The sequence below is a fragment of the Protopterus annectens genome, chromosome 16.part0, assembly GCF_019279795.1.
Source record: "Protopterus annectens isolate FY-2018-M chromosome 16.part0, PAN1.0, whole genome shotgun sequence".
Taxonomy (NCBI): Eukaryota; Metazoa; Chordata; order Ceratodontiformes; family Protopteridae; genus Protopterus; species Protopterus annectens.
The window spans coordinates 214,862,431-214,887,049 of NC_056750.1; the positions used below are offsets into that span (position 1 = coordinate 214,862,431).

Sequence of the window (24,619 nt, forward strand, 5' to 3'; positions counted from 1 at the left end):
TTGCTGTTAACATCTATGACATCTCTAGTTGTAAATATTAAAAAGAATAGAGTATATTTATATGGTTAAAGATAATTGAATTTATGGAAGCATTAAAACTGGTCAAATATTATGTCCTTAATAATTTTCCTACCATCTTTTTAACTTGCTACATTGTTTATTTAAGCATGATATTCTGTTTTTGTGAGAATCATAACATAATGTTTTATTGTGCAGACATATGAAATATATTTATGATCATATGAAATGAATGGTTTGAATATCCCAAACATATCAATACTGAAAGGTGAAATTACAGAGGATATTATGAAGCATGCTTCCATTTCCTGCCATTATTTACTCAGTTACATTTCTCATTTTAAATTACCTTTTTAAAGCTTTCTGATGTACTTGCACTTTCATTTGTACTGGTCCCCATCAGATGGTTCTTAATGCGAGATTGCAAATGTAATAACCACCCCCAAAGATTACGTTAGTATGTAGTTGAACTGAAATAAGTGGAAATATGTGAATTATCAGAAATGGTCATATCATAAGAGATTATTTCAAGAATAAGAATGAGTTTAGCAAAACGGATATCTTTATTTATTTCATCCTTATAGGAACCTAATATGAATTTCATTTATTTATAAACTGATCTGCCTTATCACACGGTTTATCATCCATAACTATATGAATTATTTTCTTGCACAAAGAAGGTATTTGTTTCGTTCTTTAAGTAGTTCCATTCATTTAATTTCACATTCCTTTCTTTCCTTTTTCTTTTTCAGTACTTGTTTTCAATAAATCTATTGAATATTTTGAGGAAAAAGAAATACCCCTACTTTTAGCAGGATTATCTCAGATGCATCAAGTTTACCATGGGATATTCTCTGTTTTCATTACCCCTAGCTGGGGAAAGTCCATTGCAGTAAGGTAACTTACTTGACTAAGTTAGTTGGAGTGACTGGACTAGTACAGTTGATGCGGTGGAGCAACAGAAGTTAAGTACCTAAACAGGGTCCCATATGAAATAATATGGAATTAGGATGTGAAAAAATCAGTTTAAATGTATGCATTGTCATTGACTTATAAATCTATTGTATGTATTAACTAACAGCAGTACATTTTAGTTGCATAAACTTTATTGAGGATAAATGCAGTCTATTTACATATTTAAAGTGAAGTGCAAATAACATGAGAAACAGAAAAATAAATTTAAGTATACACTGTATTACTAGTAAGAAATTAAATTCAATTTATAAATCCAATTTATATCTGTATACATAAAAACTATTTCAAACTACAATAATTGTTTCGCTATGAAGAATAATCTACAAATACATTCCTTTGTTACATTTTTAGTAACATGAGCAAAAAAATTTGCCAGCAAATCTAATGCATACATGTTCATGTCTTTTAGATATTGCATTTTTTTCTTCTTATTTGAGGAGTGGAATGTTCTGACAGTTTTATTTCATTTCTGGGAACAAGTCCTTACATGGTTTTCAATCTGCAAAAGAGAGGATTTAATCTTAATGAGGATGAAGACTTGAAACCAGGATGGCAGTTATCAGTGTTAAATTTGTAATACTATTACTATGTGATAGAAAGTTTTTATGTCACATTAGCTAACAAAAATTCTGAGCATGTAACTACAGCACTACAATGAAAACATCAAAAAAGTACACTTGGAAATAATGTTCATATTAAAATATGCCACCCTATCTTCACTAAGATTATAATTTGGCTTACAGCAAAACCAGGGGAGTTAAAGTCATATTATATCATAACTCATGTCAGATAGCATTAAATGGTCTCACTTTTCAAACAGCTAAACCTATAATAGTAGTAATAATATTAATAAAAATTTTGCAACAATAAAACTGGCATTGTTGATTTGAAAGACAAGGATGAAAATTCTTGTTGGATAATTATAAAATACTAAATTTAGAAAAAAAAATGACCTGATTTCTTTGAATTGTGCAACTTATAAATAAAGATATGGCATTTAGGTCCAAGGAGGTCATCATTCCACTGTATTTGGCATTCATCAGACCTATCATTGAGTACAATGCCCCTTTATATGTACCTAACCAGGCACATCCAACAACTGGAATTGTTTCTATGTATACTATTAGTATACCATGTTATTAGTATGAACTATGTGGATGTATTATACAAGGCATCATGGCAATGTTTATCTAAGTGAACATTAAGGATTCTATGAGAAAAAAACATAGTTAAGCTTAAATTCTTGCCTTCATTTTTGCTTTAACACTATCCACAACAGAAAATACTAATAATAGAACTAAGGAAACAACATTTTACTGTGAACAAAAGTCTTAACTACATAAAGCAACTTAGATATAAATTAAAAGTATATAAACATACAATTATAATCTTAAAAGAAAGCCTAATTGTCAATTTCCTACTACAATTAAATGGATTCAATTAATATAGAGCCAGTAGACAGATATGAAAACTGAGCTACAAGAATTTACACTGCTTTGTTTATTGAATGTGTACAAATTATACAAACTCACCTTAAGATGACATAGCATGGACTGTCATAAGTACGTTAAAAATGATGCTTTTAAGGAAGATAATTCGTAATCCCAGAGTAGCTAAAGACATAAAATTTAGTTTCTCATCTGTAAATAGAAACAAATAAAATACAGGTAAATGAAAGTTTTCCATTATGATCTATACATGTGTTTGTTCTTAGAAAATACATTAAAATTAATTAAAGAATGGGTCTGAGTGGCATAATTTGTAAATTACCTCAAATGACTTGCTCTCATTCCCCATAACCTCAGACAGGGGCTGTACTACATTTTGTTTGTAAAGTATGAACTGCAGATATACTTCTGGTTATGGCAGGTACTCATACAGGTATAAATAAGATACAGCATTTCCTCAGTGACTGACAACTCAATAATTCTATAGCCAGTGTGTTATCAAAGGATCATGGGATCAGTACTTATGCCTATAAGGATACATAAAGATTTTTACCTTAAAAAATAATTTAGATGCATTTCGCTAAATAGTGCATGCTGTTGTTTATTCTTTTCTGCCTTTGAATTTTTTACCATACTTATGTCTAATAGAGACATTGGTTGATATGGCTGTAAAAAGTTTGGGTACATGTGGTGTCATTAAAGACTGGGTCAGCAGGGTTGAAAGCACATTTTTTTATCTTCCCCCATGAAGGCAGCTGATGTCTCCTCTTGCTTTATCTTATCATTCCATTCATTCTGGAGGAAGGGGAGTCAGGAATTCCCATGCCTGGCCCTCATCATTCCATTTATTCCAGAGGAAAGGGAGGCAGGCATTTCCAGGCTAGGTCCTTATCATTTCATTCATTCCGGGAGAAGGGGAGACAGGCATTCCCAGGCTAGGTCCTTATCATTCAATCCATTCTTGTAGAAGGGGAGGCAGGCATTCCCAGGCTAGGTTCTTATCATTCCATTCATTCCAGAGGAAAGGGAGGCAAGCATTCCCAGACTAGGCCCTTATCATTCCATTCATTCCAGAGGAAAGGGAGGCAAGCATTCCCAGACTAGGCCCTTATCATTCCATTCATTCCAGAGGAAGGGGAGGCAGGCATTCCCAGGCTAGGTTCTTATCATGCCATTCATTCCAGAGGAAAGGGAGGCAAGCATTCCCAGACTAGGCCCTTATCATTCCATTCATTCCAGAGGAAGGGGAGGCAGGCATTTCCAGGCTAGGTAATTATCATTCCATTCATTCTGGAGGAAGGGGAGGCAGGCATTCCCAGACTACATGAGAGCCCTAGAGCCTGATTTCTCCTGTCTAGGAATCCTCATCAGGCCTCCATTCCCTGGTAAGGCTCAGATGGTAGAGAACTGGGTAGCTTGTTGATCCGGGGGGGGGGGGGATTCTATCCTTTCACCATGGAAACATCTACCATTCTTCCATCTGAAGTTTTTGCAAGCTCTAATATTGCTGTCTCCAGGGCCAAAATGTACCTCTGCATGCAGAGTCCCTGTCAGATTGTAGTACAACTATCCTTTTCCAATGCATACCTAACAGGCTCAGACACAGATACTGCCCCAGCACTTCCAGACTGAGCTGAAATAATGATAAGTGCTGTCCCCTGTTATACTAGGAGTGTCATCAGAGCACATATAAGATGTGCAGCAGCAGGAGAAGGAATGCCAAACCTGGCATTGTAGTGTTGTAACTCCTAATGCTCAGCAGAGGCATCTTAATATAGACTAGCTTACAATCTCCTAAGTCGGAATGTCAAACAAATTAACTTTGCCTAGAAAGGCACTATGAGGCACTGAAGGTTTACCTAATATGCAAAAGCCCCGAGGAGTCAGCAGGAAAAGTGCTAAGTAAAAAATGTAAACGTTTTTGGAGGCTACCAAAACTGGTGTATAAAGTTACATGCTAACCAATTATTTTTTAATTATTTTTTTTAATTTTAGAAAGTTTAATCTAAGAAATGCATATAAGTGATAACAGACAATCCATATACTGACAGGAAAATTCCCCTCATTATGAAAAAGTGGTCTAGAGACATTTAAGTGCTATCCATCACCCTATGATTGCATATATTATACTAGTGAGACCACACTACAATGACACAAGCGGAGCCTCCAATCTCCCCAAGGGACTCCCTCATGAATGTCACCACCCAGGTTTCATCCTGTACACCTTCACAGTTTAGATATTTTTGCTTTAAATTCCCTCAGTATTTCAGTACTTATAGTCGTAAGCCAGGCTTTAATTTTTTTACAAAGTGTATAATGAAATATCTCCTCTGATCATCGTATTATTAACTTTGAATATTCAAGTCTTATTTTTCTGTGACAGTTCTCCTTAATTTTGACATGTTTTCCTCCATCATCATGTTTAACTTTTCACCCATAAAAAATGTTCAAGATATTATATAGTAGGAGATTATAAGAGTATTTTCAACATGACACCTCAGATACATGTACTAATATGGCTGTCTTACGTACTAAAATCTATTTCCTATATCATAATAATCTTGTTACAGTTTCACTAAAGCCTTATAAAGAATATAATACTTTATTTTTTAGGCTACAAGCTTCCCAAATAACCTCTTAGAAGAGGAAAAGGCCTTACATTAGTAGGCTAATAAGCTACTTAACAGATGTTATAACAGCTGTGTGTGCTCCTGTCAGCAACATCAGAACTTTTTCATAGACCTGCTATAAAAACCTGTATAGAACTCCTCCTTCTCACCTGGTCTAATGCTTTAAACCTACTACTTAGACCAATGTAACCAGCTAAAAAGTTACTGTAACATGTTGCTTTCAATCTGTGCCTACAAACCCATTTACTGTATGTGCTGAAGTAGCTCAAAATGTAAAAGAGATTGTATAAAATCTATTACCCTGAGAAAAATATACAAACATATGTACAACTTGATAGATTGATAGAAAAACAAATATGTAATTACCCAAATTATGTTAATATGTATTTCTTTATTTGTTTTTATCTAACATGTTAGAGAAACTGATTTCTTAAAACAGATAGACCTTGTGCTGCACATTAATTAATGTAAAAAAAATAATAATTAGCTTTTTGTTAATCAGCCAGTACTTCAGCCCTGTAAATGCACTAATCTGAATAGGAAAGTTAAAACAAAATAAAAGGTTGACAACAGTAATTGAACTTCTAAAATGATTTACAATTAAGAGTATTAAAAGGATGCCGTTGACAGGGTTGGTACCTTACAATGAAAAATGTGTCAAAATGCTGTCAGCTGCTGCAATGTTAACAGTAACCAGTAAACACTGAAAAGTAAATGTTATTTACCTGTTTCAAAGATATCATCCATGTTCACACATTGATCACCTAAAAGCAAAAATAATTAAGTTTAGTGTCAGTTATATTTGCTACTTAACTTTTGAATCATAAATAGTAATTCTGTATTTTGTTTTTGAGAGTACTATGTCCAGTTGCTAAGGACATGCTGATGAAGGAACACTGTGGTTGCAGAAGGTCTGCATGGCAAGGTTACCAAAGTGCAAAAGGGACTGAGGAGGAGTATTAAAGGAGATGTTCACACTATTGGTACTGATGCAGTCGAAAATGGAAGTGAAAGAGATTGCAGTGCTTATTGGGCAAGTGGATATGGTGGAACTGAGAAGGGAAGCAGACTGGGAATGGTGGAAGAAGGAACTTCAGGAAAAAAATTCACTGACAATTTTCAACTGAAAAGGGAGATTATTATTGGAGATAAAGGATGCCTAGGAGAGAGAAAGGGAAAGACTGAGGAAAGGTTGGGGATATACACTTTTATGGGGGCTTTTATAACAGTTAGAATCTGGAGAATTGACAAATTGTAGGCGTTTATCTGCTGCCAACGTCCAATGTTTGTGTATTGATAAGGTATAGGCAAATATAATATACCTTCCAAGGAGTATTCTGCAACTGCACTCTTACCCAATTTCACATTCACATCTAAATAAAAATTAAAATAACTGCTTACAAAGCAAGGTCATCCTCCTAAACAGAACCAAAAATATTACATTATCTTTTAGAAATGACTGAATTGAATAAGTATTTTGAATTTTTTTTCTACATGCCTGGGGTAGTGTCTGGCTTTCCAGGAACTGATTTTAGTTCATTGGTAGCAATACATGAAAATTTTCCTTCTGTCCTCTTCAGGTATCCAACAACCCCATAGCTCTTATCGTTAATAAGAACTGAAGCATCGCTTTCATTTAAACGGTGTTCATTAATTGATACATCGATTTGTCTTGGTGCGAAATCAGTGACAAGGCACACTGGTGAAATGTCACTTCTGCTATCCTTTGGTTGAAGAATGTAGACTGATGGTGGATTTTTTTGAATATCTATAAAAAAAAAAAAATAATTTATACACACTACATATGCACAAAAAGCAAATCAACATATCAAAAACTAAGAACCAAAACAAAAAAGACTATGTGGACTTCTTCCAAGGGTAAATAGCTTTATTAAAATGTACCACTTTCATCTTAATGTTAAATCAAGTACGCTGACACATACTATTATGTTATGTAATATTTATTTATTTATTTATTGGCATTTATTTACCAGGATAGTCCACTGGGTTATAACAAGCCCATGGTCAGTGGAGGCCCGGAGAGAAAAGTTCCATAAAATCATCAAATTTTAAATTATAAACATTAACCAATATATATATATATATATATATATATATATATATATATATATATATATATATATATATATATATATATATATATATATATATATATATATATATATATATCAATGTGCAGACACAGTCACTCAACTAAAAGCATTTAGAGATCAGTTAATCAACTGAATACCTTAAAATGTCAGCTATGTATTTATTAAAGAAACATATAAATATTAAATATATTAGCATATTAAATATTAAGCATCAAAAGATAACAGTTCAGTATCTTATGTTCTGTTATCACTGTTCACTGTTCTGCGGGGGGGGGGGGGTTGAGGTTTTCCTTTGCTTCTATTGCTGTAGGATAGTGTTTTATGTAGGCAAAGGAATTGATCACATAGTTCCATTAAGGTGAGGGTGTATCGATCATTGACTTTTGTAGCATTGTGTGATAGCAGTGCTGGCACTGATATACTGTTCTTATGGTTTTGTTTGCTTCTTTGATTGTGCGATCATGGAGTTAGCATAGAGATGTGGGTGTGTGTGGGGGTAAGGAAGAATCTTTGCCATTACATTGACTGACAGCATGCTCACAGTGATTCTCTGTTTCTGCCCCCTCCCCCCACCGTGTTGTGGTTCTGTGATTATGGAGTTAATATTTATATATAATTTGTTAGGTGTGAGGTGTGTACTAGCCCCTTGTAAAAGTATGTGAGGATTTTAATAATTTAATAGATGTTGGAGATGAGTAAGTATCATATGTGGATTATTGTGCACAAATATTTGAGATACAATAATATGCCATCTCAATGAATAAGGTGTAAATATGAAAAAAAATTGTTATTGTTACTTCTTGTGTATCCTAATGTAATTGACTTTGGCCTCAGAAAGTCTAATTTGATAAAATAAATATGTTGTTTTGATGGGAGACTTTGACACATGAAAGTTAGCTGGGAATCAACAAAAAACTAAAGTATTATTGTACCTCCTGTATGATAGAAGGCGCCCCCTACAGTTGATCGAATGTTACAATTGCTGAAAAGAAACAAAGCTGGTACATATGATGAAAAGGCAGATGATTACACGTACCAGCTTTTTTTGTTGTGTCAGATTGCTGTACTGTAGGGACTGGGAACGTTTCCCTTTCCCTATTGTAGTGCAATCTCAGAACTGGTATACATAATTAGCAGGGGTGCTGCAGTCCTCCATGAGGGTGGTACAGGGTGGTTTGCCCTCCAGCAAAACATATTTGTGCTGAGTTTCCTTTGTTTGTAAATCAGCCTCATATACTCAATCATTTGCAGTTTAAATGTAATATGATAAATCGTAATGAGTTTTATTTCGTGATGTATATTAAGTAATAATGTGTAATTTTTCTTTTTATTAGTGTAGGTTGCTGTAATAATGTTGGATTTCTTTTTCTTCAGCTTGGATTGCTGTTAATTGTCCTTTTGTCTTACTGCTATATCATCAGCAATCTCATTTTTTCTGTACTACAGTAACAATATTATTTGCAAATCAGTAACTGGCATTTAATATTCAAATATTTCAACCTGATACCACAATAACATATATGGCTCATATCAGCACTTAGCAAAGCATATTTAAGCCCTAGGTTTTAAAATTTAAAGGTATAAATTGTTTTAATATTAGGAATTACTAATACTTTTAAAATATTCAATGTTCATCAAAATAATCATCCGAAAAATAATTTAATATAAAAAAATACTAAATAAAAAAAAAAATTTGTTAAAGATTTTTTTTGTTTTTTATTTAGAATTAAGTTTAGCATTTATTCAAGAGAGAAAGCAGAATCAGTTTCAGAAGATAAAGATTTTTAAACAACGAACTTTAGGTGTGGTGCAGTAGTGTTGTTATTGCACAGCAAGAGGAGGGGTCTCATTTTGGTGGTGCAAGTTTTCAGAGTGAGCTCGGCTGTAGTGGGTCTCCCATGGAGTTCTCGTGTGAGTGTGGGGCGCAGTCGCGTGAAGCTTCAAAGTCAAAAGACAAGTGGATTGCCTTCATTGAAGGGTTCGAGTCGCGGAGCACAATTGAAAGTCGTACTGAAGCGGACTGGAGTTGGCATGTGACTGTTGTACTGGAAAATGAGCGGACAAAAAAACAACAAAAAACAAAGAACAAAAGACAAAAAAACTGCCAAAAACAACTTTCTCTTTTAACTTCACTTCGAAGTTTAGAATACATCAATAAAAATAATAAATAAAAGTTAAAAAAAAATGAAAAAAAATAAAAAAAGTTAAATTAATAAAAATTTAAATGCTTAATAAAAATATTTCTCCATCTGTTTGATCTTATTTTGGTCTCTCATCACTTTTTCATTGCTGTGGTTTTTCATTACATTCATGTGACTAGTCTTACCTCAGTCCTCTTACTTAACTCCTAAATCTTACCTTTAATAAAACAGCTGTTTTGTAATATTTATTTATTTTATTTATTTTTATTTATTTATTATGTTATGTCTTTTGTCTAAAAATCTCTAATTGACTTTGAGGAAGGGAGGTGAGTTTTTGAGGAAGGAGAGGGTAGTTGCATGATAAGAAAAAATGAAAAAAAATAATGTTATAAAAAAAATTTGAAAAGGTCATCAGGTCATCATGATGAAAACTTGTACAAAACTTTGTACAGAGTTTGAATACTATGTCCATACTCATATCCATCTACCAAACTACAATGTCTAGTAGTGTATATTGTCTACATAGCAGGAAGATAATATTTATCTCAGCCTAGTTTAATAGTTTAATAAAAATAGTGTTATAAAATAGCCATTCTATGTTGTGTGACAGTTGTTATGGTTTTCTCTTTATATTTTCAAAGAAAAAAAGAAAGAAAAGTCATGTGTTATTAAAAGCTATAACAACCCTCAACAAGGTGGATGTGCTTATAGGGGGTGAAATTAATGTGACTTTGGATTCTTTATGATATTTTTTTTTTTAACTTATTATCTAAAAAGCCTGAAGAAGAAGATAATTAAAAAATAATGCCTGGAAAAAAAAAAAAAAAATGCTCTTTGTGTTGATGCATGGTAGGAAAGGCCGAGATAATGGTATAGTAATAAACTTGGATCATCATATAAAACAGACAGATGGATTACAGCAGCATGAGATCACATGTTGTAGGCTTTTTTTGTAACAGGCATATGCCATAAAATATGAGAATAATCCCCCCCTATAGAAGGACTTGGTCACCTTCCATTGAAATACTGCTGGAGGGAGGGGGGTGAAGATAAGAGATTACAGTACCACAGGTCAAACAAACATTTATTGCAAACATTTTTGTCACAACCACTATGCCAGAATGATCCTTATCAAGTTGAAAAAAAAATGTTTTAGTATATATTTTCTGTAAGAGAGGCTTCTGTATTAATTATTTAAACACAAAATTTTCACTTCCTAATGAAAGAGAAATCTGTGACATTTTATTGATTTATTCATTTATTTGTTAACTGAGTGCACATAAGATGTTTTAGAGGTACATTATAGACAACAGAAGAGTGTCTTTTTTCATTTCAGTGTGCAAATATGAACCTACAGGAGAAATTATGAATGCATTTGCTAAATAACATTATCAGAAGTGAGACTAGAGAGAATAAATATTTGCCCATATGTATGACTAGTGGTTATTGTGTTCATGTTCATCACAGGTGAAGAAAGCTAAAACTTGTTAGATTGCAGCTGTACAATTGATGTCTATCATATTTGAATAAAAGCACATACATTAATAAAATCTAAAATCTATAAAAAGAGTATAATTTAAGAATGTATTCACTAAGATGGGAACTGTTATAGATTGTACAGTAGTAAGGTAAAGTATTAATTTCAAGGAAAAAAATCTACAGGCGTGGGTAAGATAGCAATCTGAACATGGGACATACGTGAAAGACATTTTAGTACATTTTCTGCACACTGTTATAGTAAAATGGAAAGTATTAATCTAGGACAGTAAATGTGTATAAGTTTATTTTCATCAGATAAAATCATACTGTATTTAATTAACACTATAATACAAAAACTTGATTGTGTGTTTCCGCATAGGTAGAGCTGTTTGTGCAGATATGTTTTACACATTGATTTGCACTGCCTTCTGTGATATATATTCGGTATTTCCTTTGTCTCAACATAGTCCCTTAGTAAGATAATTCAGTAGTTATTAGATGAATATATAAATGCTGATTAATATAGCATTCACATTGACAGTTCTAAACTACACAGAACAGAATTTCAAAAAGTATCTCTAAGCACTAGTACTCAAAATATTGAATGTTTATCAGCACGCTTTTCTGCGTATGACTGTATCTGTCTGTCATTACTTCTGTAAGGCTTTTTCTGTCCTCTTAGCTGGTAATGATCTTGTGACTTTGTATTCAAATGTTAAAATGTGTGCCTTGTATTAAATGATATATACTGTATATCTTTCTCCTTAACTGGACTACTAAATGTAATAATATGTAATATTGAACATGTATGTAACCTTCTGACATTGTGGAGCTTTTCTCCCGGCCTCCGCTGAAAATGGACATGTATTCCAGTCGGACTATTTAGTGTGTCAACAAATGTAAAATAAAAATAATGATAGTTAACATTGTTGCTTTATCTGCCTGTCTTGTATCCTGTCTTTCTCTGTGTTTATATATGTATATGTATATATAACTGTTAATTTAGTCAACATGATGGTCGGATTGCTGTTTTAGTCTACTGTAGTATCAGCTTATATTGTAGTTGAGTGTGCTACAGTTGTACACACACACACACACACACACATATATATATATATATATATATATATATATATATATATATATATATATATATATATGTTGTGTATGTGCAAGATATATAGATAGCTATATAGATATTGATATAGATATAAAGGTAAGCGGTGTGGGGACTTTGGGGTATAGGGGAGAACCCCCCAGGTAAATGTACATCTTTTGCATATTTACTGTGTGGCATGTATTTCCTCTCCAATTGCTAAAGAAAAAGATTACTGGGGTTTATTTTCCTACTGGTAATTGAACTATAGAGTATATTAATGTATTTGTGTTCTATCATTTATATAGCATAGCTTGAGGTATATACTATAATGAGGCCATAACGAGTCTATCACACTAGATCAGCAAACAAAAACTGTAGCATGCTTTGGAAAAAATGGTAATGATATATAAAAATGAGCTTACTGCTTGACCTTTAAAGTGTGAATCCTAGGTCAATTATGAATACACCGGTTTTGCTTCAAATGGAGGCTTAAAACTTGCTGGCCCTGTATAACTCTGTCATTGTAATAACCTGTTAATTCTGAAAGGGAAGTAGTATGCATGCATGTATACTGTGCATAATAAAGAGATTTATGGAAAAAGATTGGTGTGTTTAGGGGAAAACTAATTTATAAAAAATGTCAGTACAGGCAAAGACAGGAACATAATTTTGACCATGATAGTCAATCTAATTATAATCAAAGGTGTGAAATAAAAATGATGCCAGCCTGTATTCAGCTCATATGTATATTACTGACTGTTTTAATTTTATATCACACTGCTTAGAACTGCATGGACTTTATATTTCTTTTGGCCCATGTCATAAATAAATAAATATTGACTGAACATTATAAGCATGAGATATCAGAGATGTTAAAACTTAAATTATTTGACTTTGAAAATCTTTTCATCTTGTCTCTCTGTCCTGTAAGCAGGCAGGCAGTTGGTCTGTCTGTGTGTCTTGGTGACTTTTTATCATTGTTTCTGTATACATGTGTCCGTCTCCTTGCTTGCCAGCATCAGATGTGTTTTGTTCCTAGTTGTTATTGCATTGAGCAGGAAATTGCCTGTAACTGTAAGCTTTTTACATTTTCATTTGAAGGGATTACATCAGCATCTTCTCAATAATTTACAATAAAGAAATAAAACAATGTAATACATTAAATACTAGCAATCAGTGCACTCAAATAAGCAAAGAACACACCTGCTGAAGCATATTTGCAAGACAGTTATAAATACTTACTTGGATACACATTCAGAATAGTTCCCGATCCAAATGTAAGTTTTGCATAACCTGCAGTACCACACAGTAATAATGTCTATTACAAAAAGGTGAGCTGCCCTTTACTCAGCTACTCCTGTGCTCACTGGTTTGCTATCTTTAGTTGTAAAGTGCAACGTTTTTTGTACCACAATTTATTTTGACTAGGCCCATTTGAAATCTATAGATTTTTAAAGGAAAACGGGGTGCACAAGATAATAAAGATAATGCCTTAAAGGGATTCATTTTTAGGAAGGCTAGTATTCAAAAGCCATGTGACAGAGAAGGTAACAATCACTAAACAATCAGGATAAAAATTGTCCGATATATATATATATATATATATATATATATATATATATATATATATATATATATAGCTATGTGAGTACATGCACCCACACACACACACACACACACACACACACACACACACACACACACACACACACACACACACACACACACACACACACACACACCCTTCCTTTTGGTTGCATGTTTATGTTACCTTGTCCAGTTGTGCTGTTAAAATGATCCCTGGTGAATTACATCAAGTTAAGCTACAGTAAAATTTCTAGAGGTGGTGTATAGCATAATTTAATATATTTCTAATACTTTTGTATATACTGATTGTCATATTTAATTATCACTTTTTATTTATTTTTATTTTTACTTCACTGGTATCTCCTCATGCTTCATTGTATTCTATGTATTCAGTTATAAAACTGTATGTATATCTGTTTATTAATTACATTTGCACTAGTGTTTTATTTAATGTTATTTAACTCTCTCGAGTTTTTCTCCCTGGGCCTCTTCTGAAAATGCATATTTATTACCCAGTTGGAATTTCCCAGTAAACAAATGTCAATAAATAATAAATAAATGAATACATTTCACTTGTTTCCCTGTTGGGCAACCTTGGGATTAGTGTATATATATGTTATGGGTGTGGGGGCAGACCCCCCCATATAAAAATCTTATTTTGGATTATTATGCCTAACCAATTAACTAATGGCTGAATGAATGCAGAATTGCATTTCAGACATGGAGCCTTATAGTTTCTTGAATATTACATACAGAGTCATAAAGGTTAAAATGTCTTTGAAATTGCTTTTCAACCTGAATGTATTTCTGTTGAAGGTAGATAGTCTGTCTGCATGTGTAAATGTCTTTTTATCTGTCACTGGTTTTGTAAGCCATTGTCTGTATTCTAGCTTGTCAATAAGAAATATATTGTGCACATAATCATTATAACATTGAACTGGAAGTTGCCAAGAACTGTAAATGTTCTACACTTGTGATTTTTCTGGAAAGTCATTGTTTTTCCTACATGAGCCATGTTTGAAAATAAGCATGCACTTTAAAATCCTTCTGGTAATTTATAGCAAATCAAAGTAAGAAATTAAATACTGGCAGTAAGTATGCACAAAAAGAAGCCAAAAACACTTGATGAATCTGAACTGCAAAGTAGTTGTCTACAACTTACTTGGATACACATTTAGAACTGTTCCAGATCCGAATACAAGTTTGTTGTAACTCCCACTACCACACAGTAGTAACCTCTTTTACAAAAACATGACCATCCTCGAGCTCAGCTATGCATCTGCTAACTGGTTTTGGTATCATTAGCTCTTAATAATGGTAGGTAGTCTTTAATGTAATCTTTTTTTACTTGTAATCATTATTAATAGATGGAGAAAGATTTACATTCATTTATAGGTTTGGATTGATTTACAGAACAAACCAACATGATAATTGATATCACTTACAGGGACTCACTTTGAGGATGATTCCTTTTCCAAATATTAGGGCAATAAGGAATGCAAACATGGTGCTCTCTGCTAACTAATGACAGAAAGCTAACCTGTAGATAGATAGATATATAGCTGCACATCCATACAGACTATATCATCAACATTAAAAGTGGTTTTCTTCATTAGACTAGTATTGTGTAAATGCGATTACGGGTGCCTGTTAAAATTCTGAAGACAATTAGCTTATTCACTGAGGAACAGAACTGTGGGTGTAAATTCTGGTAGTTTGTTTTATTTCTCTGTCTTCAAGAATCTCAAAAGTAATATAAATGAGACACATTATTACTGCTCCAAAGGTCAGTGATAAGAAAATTATAATGGTGTTTAATGATGCAGTAGCAAGTTTCAATTCTGACTTTTTTATTGAATCACAGTTTATTTTTCAGAGTTGCAGGACTTGCAAATTTTGATCTCTCAGCTATGATGGGGAACTATTAGTTTATTTTCTAAGAGTTATGAGATCTGATTTGGTAAACAGTGTCTCAGAAAGTGACCCATGAGGCTAATAATGCAGAACTCCCTGGTCAGTTACATAATCTGATAGCATAACTCTCAATGTATCTTCCAACAACAAAAATGAATGGGTTTCTCTACAAGACAGACAGACATACACACAGTGCTGGACTGGATTAAATTGTAGAAATGAATGATTGCAATGTCCTTTCCAAAGTAAGAGTTAAGTACTGTTTTCATGGTGTTAAAATGTGCATGCTTCCCAGTTGAATATCACAAAACTGCAACCAGACATCAAGATGCTTCCATCTAATTCATTGCTTTAGAGGCCTTTTAACAGAAATCTCATGACAGCTAGAAATTCCCAGCATGGGTTTACACAGACATACTTTGCATTGCAAGACCACCACACTAGCCTATTTTTATTTTTACTTCACAGGTGTCTCCTCATGCTTCATTGTATCCTATGTATTCAGTTATAAAACTGTATGTATATCTGTTTTTTTTTTATTACATTTGCACTAGTGCTTTATTTAATGTTATTTAACTCTCTGGAGCTTTTCTCCCTGGGCCTGTTCAGAAAATGGGTGTTTATTACCCAGTTGGACGTTCCCAATAAACAAATGTCAATAAATAATAACTTGTTTCCCTGTTGTGTGACCTTGGGGTTAGTATGTATAAATTTAATATATATAAATTAGGGGTGTGGGGGCAGACCCCCCATATGAAAATCTTATTTTGGATTATTACATATAACCAGGTAACTAATGGCTGAATGAATCCAGAATTGCATTTCAGACATGTAGCATTATAGTTTCTAGAATATTACATGCAAAGTCATAAAGATTAAAATGTCTGTCTGTGAAATTGTTCTTCAACCTGAATGTATTTCTGTTGAAGGCAGATAGTCTCTCTGCATGTGTAAGTATCTTTTTATCTAACTGTTACTGGTTTTGTATGCCTTTCTTTGTATTGTTACTTAACAACAAAGAAATGGATTATACACATAATCATTATAACACTGAACTGTAAGTTGCCTAGAACTGTAAATGTTCTAAACTTGTGCCATGAGCCATGTTTGAAAATAAGCATGCACTTTAAAACCCTTCTGGTAATTTATAACAAATCAGTGTAACAAATTAAATACTGGCAGTAAATATACACAAAAAGAAGCCAAACACATTTGATGAATCTTAACTGCAAAGTAATTGTTTACAACTTACTTGGGTACACATTTAGAACTGTTCCAGATCCAAATACAAGTTTGCCGTAACTCCCACTACCACACAGTAGTAACCTCTTTTACAAAAACATGACCTACCCTGAGCTCAACTATGCATCTGCTAACTAGTTTTGGTATCATTAGCTCTTAATAGTGGTAGGTACTCTTTAATGTAATCAGTAGTAGTCATTATTAATAGATGGAGAAAGATGTACATTTATTTATTTACAGAACAAACCAACATGCTATTTGGTATCACTTACAGGGACTCACTTTAAGGATGATTCCTTTTCCAAATATTAGAGCAATAAGGAATGCAAAAATTGTGTTCTGTGCTAACTAGTGACAGAAAGCTAACTTGTAGATAGATATATAGCTGCACATCCATACAGGCTATATCATCAACATTAAAAATGGTTTTCTTGATTAGACTAGTAGTATATAAATGTTATTATGGGTGCCTGTTGAAATTTTGAAGTCGTTAACTGATCCACTGAGGAGCAGAACTGTGTATGTAAATTCTGGTACTTTGTTTTATTTCTTTGTCTTCAAGAACCTCAAAAGTAGTGTAAATAAGAAGGGTTAGTACTGCTCCAAAAGTCAGTGATAAGAAAGTTTTAATGGTGTTTAATGATGTGACAGCAAGTTTCAATACTGACTTTTTTATTGAATCACAGTTTATTCTCACCTATGATGGGGAACCATTAGTTTATTTGCTAAGAGTTATGAGATCTGATTTGGTAAACAGTGTCTCAGAAAGTGACCCATGGGGCTAATACTGCATAACTCCCTGGTCAGTTACATAACCAGATAGCATAACTCCCAGTGTATCTTCCAACAACAAAAATTAATGGGTTCCTCTACAGACAGACAGGCAGACAGACACACATACACATACACACAGTGCTGGACTGGATTAAATTGTAGAAATGAATGATTGCAATGTCCTTTCCAAAGTAAGAGTTAAGTACTGTTTTCATGGTGTTCAAGAATGTGCATGCTTTCCAGTTGAATATCACAAAACTACAACCAGACATCAAGATGCTTCCATCTAATTCACTGCTTTAGAGGCCCTTTAACAGAAATCTCATGACAGCTGGAAATTCCCAACATGGGTTTACACAGACATACTTTGCATTGCAAGACCACCACAATAGCCTGTTAATCTGCTTAATGTGATAAGTTCTATATGCTATGAATTAAGGCAGCTCATAAGCTTCAGAGTTTAAAGAAAGATGTTTGCTATTGTGTGAGCCGATGACTTCCTTCAGGGAAAGAAACAACAACTGCCTTAATTTAAGGATCCCTTTTTTATAAGCCAAGCATTGTCAATGAGCTTTGGAAACAATATAATAGTTTGGGAGAAAGCTATAGAAAAGGTCATTATTATTTTCCGCATTTAGATTAGGGAAAATTTTTGTGGCATATTTTTCACAGGATAGGTTGTAGTTATTGTATGTTTATAAATCTGATAAGTAAGGGTGTAAAATTAGCCTATATTATAAAGTCAAGGAAATAGCATAGTTTTTCTAAGGGGGGGTGGGATATCTAACATGCACATTCCCAGCTTTCTGGAAAAAATGCAGTTCCTTCTTTATGTATAGATGTATAGTATATAGTATGCATGTAAGAGGCATTTTATCCATCTAATCTGCAAATTACCTTTAAAAGAAAAAACATATATGTTTAGTTTAAGATATTGGTGATCTGACTATATTTTCATCATATTAATAGATCTGCAGACTTTAAAGATTTCATTAAAAAACATGATCATATCTATATATGCAATATTGCATATATAGATATGCAATAATGCATAAATGCTTAATTTGTTTGGCCCATTTTATAGTTGCAAGGGCCAATCACTTCTCCAATCCAGTTAACTAACTAGTTAACTAATATATATATATATATATATATATATATATATATATATATATATATATATATATATATATATATACTGTTTATTTTAAATGCTGTTGGCACATAAAGCAGAGGATAGAAGTTCTGTGAATTAATTTTTAGGTAATGTAATTTGTAATACAGTGCATGCTAAGTCAAAATTTAAATTTAAAAAAGTTCACTTCTTAGGCTGTGTTTCTGTCTCTTAATAGTTATGTTGCATCATTAATGTCTGCATGTCTAGGTATATATTTATACAGCAGTCACTGTGTCCCTGTACATTGGCCTCTATCCTGTTGGCAGCAGGAGACACACAAAATGCTAAAATGTCAGTTTTCTATTAAATTATTATTCTTACATTGGGCAGAATATTGCTGGTAACAACTGCAGATTTTGGCCACTTTAATGCTTGCTTTTCTGCAAGGCCACTACTTTCTGTTCTCACTCGTAAAATTTTAAACGGGGCAATCATAGATTATATATAGAAAGAGAAAACCACATTTCTGAATTGTAACTCTGAAGTATTTATTTATACTTACTTGGGTATACATTTAGAGCAGTTCCAGAGCCGAATGTAAGTTTGATGTTACTCCCACTACCACACAGTACTATCCTATATGACAAAAACATCAGGTGTTCCTACTTGTCTTGGAGTCTACAAGGGGAAACTACAAACCATTAGTTCATCTGCACTCTTACTGATTTCCAATTACATCCATTTTAAAGCAACAAGGAAGAAAAAAGGAAGGCTTTGGAAAAGACAATGTTGGAAAGATTACTAATTGATGCCACTTACTCAGATTCACTTTCACAGTGGTTCCAGCTCCAAACATAAGGCTGTAGCTGCCTATACCATGCCACACTGTGGTAACAAGCAATACAAAAACAGTTATTTCCCTGCCAAATTATTTATTCTCAAAGCTTGTCTTCCATACTTGTTATACACAGAGAAACTGAGAGGCAGAAACACAGACATAGAAACATAGATATACACAAGTGTGTACTCACAGACACACACACACACACACACACACACACACACACACACACACACACACACACACACACACACACACACTCTCTCTCTCTCCGTCAATATGCAGTAGAAAACAGAAATAAAATGAAAAGATTTCTGCACTGCAGGCTTATATTATACAAATCCATTCATCCATCTACCCATAGATCCATAACCTCTTTTCCCCATTTTTGCATATGGGGGTCAGCGTGTCACTTCATCAATGACAGTCATCTAGAGACAAGATTTACACCACTGGGTGGATAACACAGCATGTTATTTTGCATTGTCCTAAATCTTTATGACTCTCTTAGAATATTCCAGACGTCAGCGATCACAGACATGCTTCCACATGCTAATATGCTGTCTTATTATTATTATCATCTGCAAAGGGGGTGGTAGGGTTTGTCACCCAAATACCTCACCCGGAGAGGAAGGAAATGGGTGATATCAGTAAGACAGCGTGAATAAATAAAGAAAGAAATATAAAATAAATAAGCAAATGTAGATTTTTGAATTGGGCACACCGTATATGCTGAAGCAAGCATCTTGTATTTGGTATACTGTATATACAAAATAAACCGTTCTATATCTCATATATATGGAAAATTATAGAGACCCTGCTGACGGAAATATTTTAGATTTTCTGGAAGTCGTCAGAGCACTGAAGGTCATATGTGTAACTCTGAAGTATTTATTTATACCTACTTGGGTATACATTTAGAGCCGTTCCAGAGCCGAATGTCAAAGGGCAGCTCATTTTTGACTTTGTCTAATTTCCTGCTCCCTGGTTGCTCAGCCACATTCCGTTTTGGCTCCCCTTTAGATCCTGGAGTGCTAAGCTGTTGTAGAACTTAACCAGCACAGATAAATGCCTACCTATGTGCCAGCAGGCTGACCAATATCTATTATTTAATAACCAAAAGAATTGAATAAATGAATGGTGGCATGTGCTATATTATTTTAGAAAACACATATCTTCTATGTGAAGATATAGTCAGCTTTTTAAACATTTATATTGGATTGCACTTTTTACATGACTGTACATAAAAAGGCCACCTTGATGTATGGAATTTTATCACAAATATTTTATTGAGGGGATAGTAGTAAACCATGTCAGTGCCCATTTTTAAAGTCATTTAGTCATTTTCACCTTATAACAGTGTGTGTGTTTGTGTGTGTGTGTGTGTGTGTGTGTGTATGTATATATGCACGTGTGTGTAATTGTGCCTGCATGTATCTGTGTGATATTTGTATGTCTACCTTTTTACCTGTCTAGGCTTAACATATCATAATTAGTAACAAACCTGCAACTTTGTGGGGTATCAGACCCAATGTGCCCTGAGGCATCATATGGTGCAATAGACATCAGTATAACATGTCATTTGAAAGCTTCATCTTTAGTTTTTGCAGTAGCAAGGCCACCTCCCCTCCATCTTGATATGGGGTGCTGTAACTCCCATCTTACTCTTCTACCACATTTTACACTGAAGCAGAATATCTAAATTTCCTCAGACCTGTGTATCCTTGGACTCAGGTAGAATGGGGCACTGACTCCCACACCAAGGGGGTAAAGGATGCCTTTTTCTCATAATAATGTTTGACTTGTAATTTTAGCAACTCCTGCAAGTCAGTAAGAGTACTTCATAGTCTATAGTTCAGCAAACTTGGTGACAGTTTGATAAAGGAGATCTCTCCCCACAACATACACACACACACACACACACACACACACACACACACACACACACACACACACACACCTTTAATAGGGAAGTGAAATTATATTTATCCTGTAAGAAAATTGCTGGGTGTTTCTCTTATGCTCATGGGTGTGTGACCATGGCATTAGTGTATATATATATATATATATATATATATATATATATATATATATATAGATATACATATATACACACACACACACACACACACACACACACACACACACACACACACACAAGTATATATATAAAAATATATATATGTTATATATATAATATCTATATATATATATATATATATATATATATATATTTATACACACACACACACACACACACACACACACACACATTGGTCTAGATATATGTAAGGGTATTATGGGGGTAGAATATAATGTAGAGGGTACAGAGGGGCTATTTGTCTTGCAAGAGCATTTATTATTGGAAAAAAAATAACTTTGTGATTCTGTTATTCTCACACCTGAAGTGGAACCATGCAACGCCATTACCTACCCCTAAATGATTTCTGTTTAACATCTCTCTCTATCTCAAAATTAATGTTACAAAATAAATTCTCACATAACTGTATTACAGTTATTGGAATTTATTCTAATATTGTTCAAATAATAAAATGGAAACTCTTATGGATGCAGTTGTGCTTATTATGGGTAAGGCCCCTTATTTTCATAATCTCATGATTTAGCAAAATGTAATCCGAATTCAACATTCATAGCTGTTGGTACAGAAACAAATTAATTACAAACAAGCCAGGTCAGCAGGTATACAGATCTATTGTTTATCTTAAGAAAAAATCTTGTCAATGTTACCTAAATTTATTTATCAATATGCATATTAAACGTTTTTTTCTAATTAAGTTACTGATATCAAATATATTGTTGCAGTCTTTGATGAGGTTCAGGGAAATACAAGTCAGAGACTGAAACTGCACTTTACATCATATAAAACCACTGCCCTAGATTATATGGCCATAAGTCTTAATATTTATTTATTTACTTAACATTTGTTTACGGAGAAAGTCCAACTTGGAACAAAGCCAATTTTCAGCAGCAGCCTAGGGAGAAATGTTCCAGATGCATATCTTTGTAACATTGGAGGAAACCCAAATGAATGCAGGGATGACATGCAGACTCCACACAGAAGGCACCCCAGCTGAGAATTGAACCGGAAAACCTCTTGCTATGAGGCGACAATGCATCTGCTGCACCACTGCACCATCCTATTTAATGCCTGGTGACATAGCCAAAGATACTTTGCCATGTGGATATGGTTAACTACCAGACACATACATATTCTTTAGCCCTAAATGATCATTTTCTATATCTATGATTTAGTCCATAATTATGACCCAAGTAGTATTTATAAATGTGTTGAACTTACTTGGTTATACATGTAGTCTGCATCCATTTCCAAATGTGATTTTATAGCCAGCTCCTTCATCACACAGTGTAACATTACCTAACAAAATCTACTGGACGTGTCTGTCTGTCTGACTTAGATTTTGTTACTGTTTCATTTCCTTATTTTAATCCTCATACATAATGCAATTGGCACAAAGTTATCACCATATAATGCTGTATACTCCTGGTATATTGATGATGAGTATTTGAAATCATAAAAAATAAAATATTCCGCTAATGCTGGAAGGCACCTGCTGGAATTCTGCTCCTCTGTGCAAGTTCTACAACACTGAAACAGGCACACTTATTAATAGCACATTAGTAATCCTACCACAACACTGAAACAGGCACACTTATTAATAGCACATTAGTAATCCTACTATTATTTCTAGCAAACCTTTCAACATGAGTTCCCATTGATCCTTTTTTGTAATAGTTTTTGTGCAAATAGATTTGTGTGTCTCTCAGTCCCTAAGCACACACACACACACACACACACACACACACACACACACACACACACACACACACACACACACACACACACACACACACACACACACACACACACACACACACACACACACACACACACACACACACACACACACACACACACACACACACACACATGTACTTTGTATACATGAGTACGTTTATTGTGTATACACTCACCTCTTTTCTGGCCTGATCAGTATGTCTACAGAATTTATGCTTAATTATCATGGCTTGTTCTAAAATCTTCAGTTATACTTTTCCATTTCTAACTTTTAGTTTCATAATTTTTACATATCAGAAACAAGAACTGATTGCTGTAAAACACAGAAAGTTCAAGTGTAGTCAGTGAGGCAAATTATAGGTAAAAAAGTGAATATTTACGATTAATTCACTTTCAAGCAGTTGGTCTAATTATATCTGCACCATGTGGTATAATCTCAGAACAAAGAATGTCTAATGTTTTTCTACCTTTGCTTTTATTTACCCCCCCCCCCATTGTCCACAGTCTATCATGTGAAAGCGTTCCTCAATCTCTACAAGATAGAGGAGATATGAGGGCATCCTAGTACTGTTCCACACTGATGGTAGGAGAGGGATTTCTTCCATCTCAGCTAGAGCCCTCAGCCCTACAGGAGGTTGTAATAAGATAGCAAATCCTCCACCCCCTGTCATAGGTAAGCCAGTATTAAGGTACTTATTCCAACTGATCTGTTTTACTTCTTTACTGATTAGGCTTGCTACTTGAACCCCTGACCACCTGGGTCACAGCTAAGGCTACAAGCTTATGCCCGACAGACTCTGTAAACTTCTAGGGATAATAGCGAGGCAGAATAGAGGTGGGAGGCTGTGTAAAAATCCATGTTTGGTACATACTTCTGTCTGATCATGCCCACAAGTAGCTTCACATTATCCGTTTAAGTGTGCAGAATATGCCAATGATTAGTGTAGCAATTTTCTGTTGTTATTAGTAATGTAAAAGAAAGTCATGATCTGAACTTACTTGGCTGCACCTCCAGCCTGCATCCATTTCCAAATGTTAGCTTGTATCCTGCTCCAGAGCCACACAGTGTGACATGACCTGACAAAATCCACCTGAAGTGATTCTGTTTTGTATATGATTAGCACTTACAGAATACTGCTTACCTATGTCTATGTTGTTATGTTGTGCGTGTGTGCTACTGTGTTTATGCATTGCATATACATTCTGAGAGAGAGATGTCTGCATTTCTGAGTTATAGGTAAAATATCCTTTTTATTAGTTTATATAGCTTTAATGGTGTAAGTGTCCATAATCAATAGCATGAAATTTATCTTGCAATACTTTTTCAAAACCTTAGAATCTTTTGGTGTATGACAGAACATCAACATCTACTCTACCATCTGTTTATTGCTTGCATTTTTGC

The 24,619-nt window shown here is 33.9% G+C and overlaps 1 gene segment (V, D, J or C); it reads right to left on the reverse strand.

Moving 5' to 3' along the window:
- Positions 1-1,421: 1,421 nt before the first annotated feature.
- The window catches only part of LOC122790556, a 169,687-nt gene continuing 146,489 nt past the window's right edge, over positions 1,422-24,619 (reverse strand). The window contains 4 exon segments of the C gene segment in view: positions 1,422-1,492; positions 2,526-2,633; positions 5,797-5,835; positions 6,570-6,839. Coding sequence covers positions 2,527-2,633; positions 5,797-5,835; positions 6,570-6,839 — 416 coding nt within the window.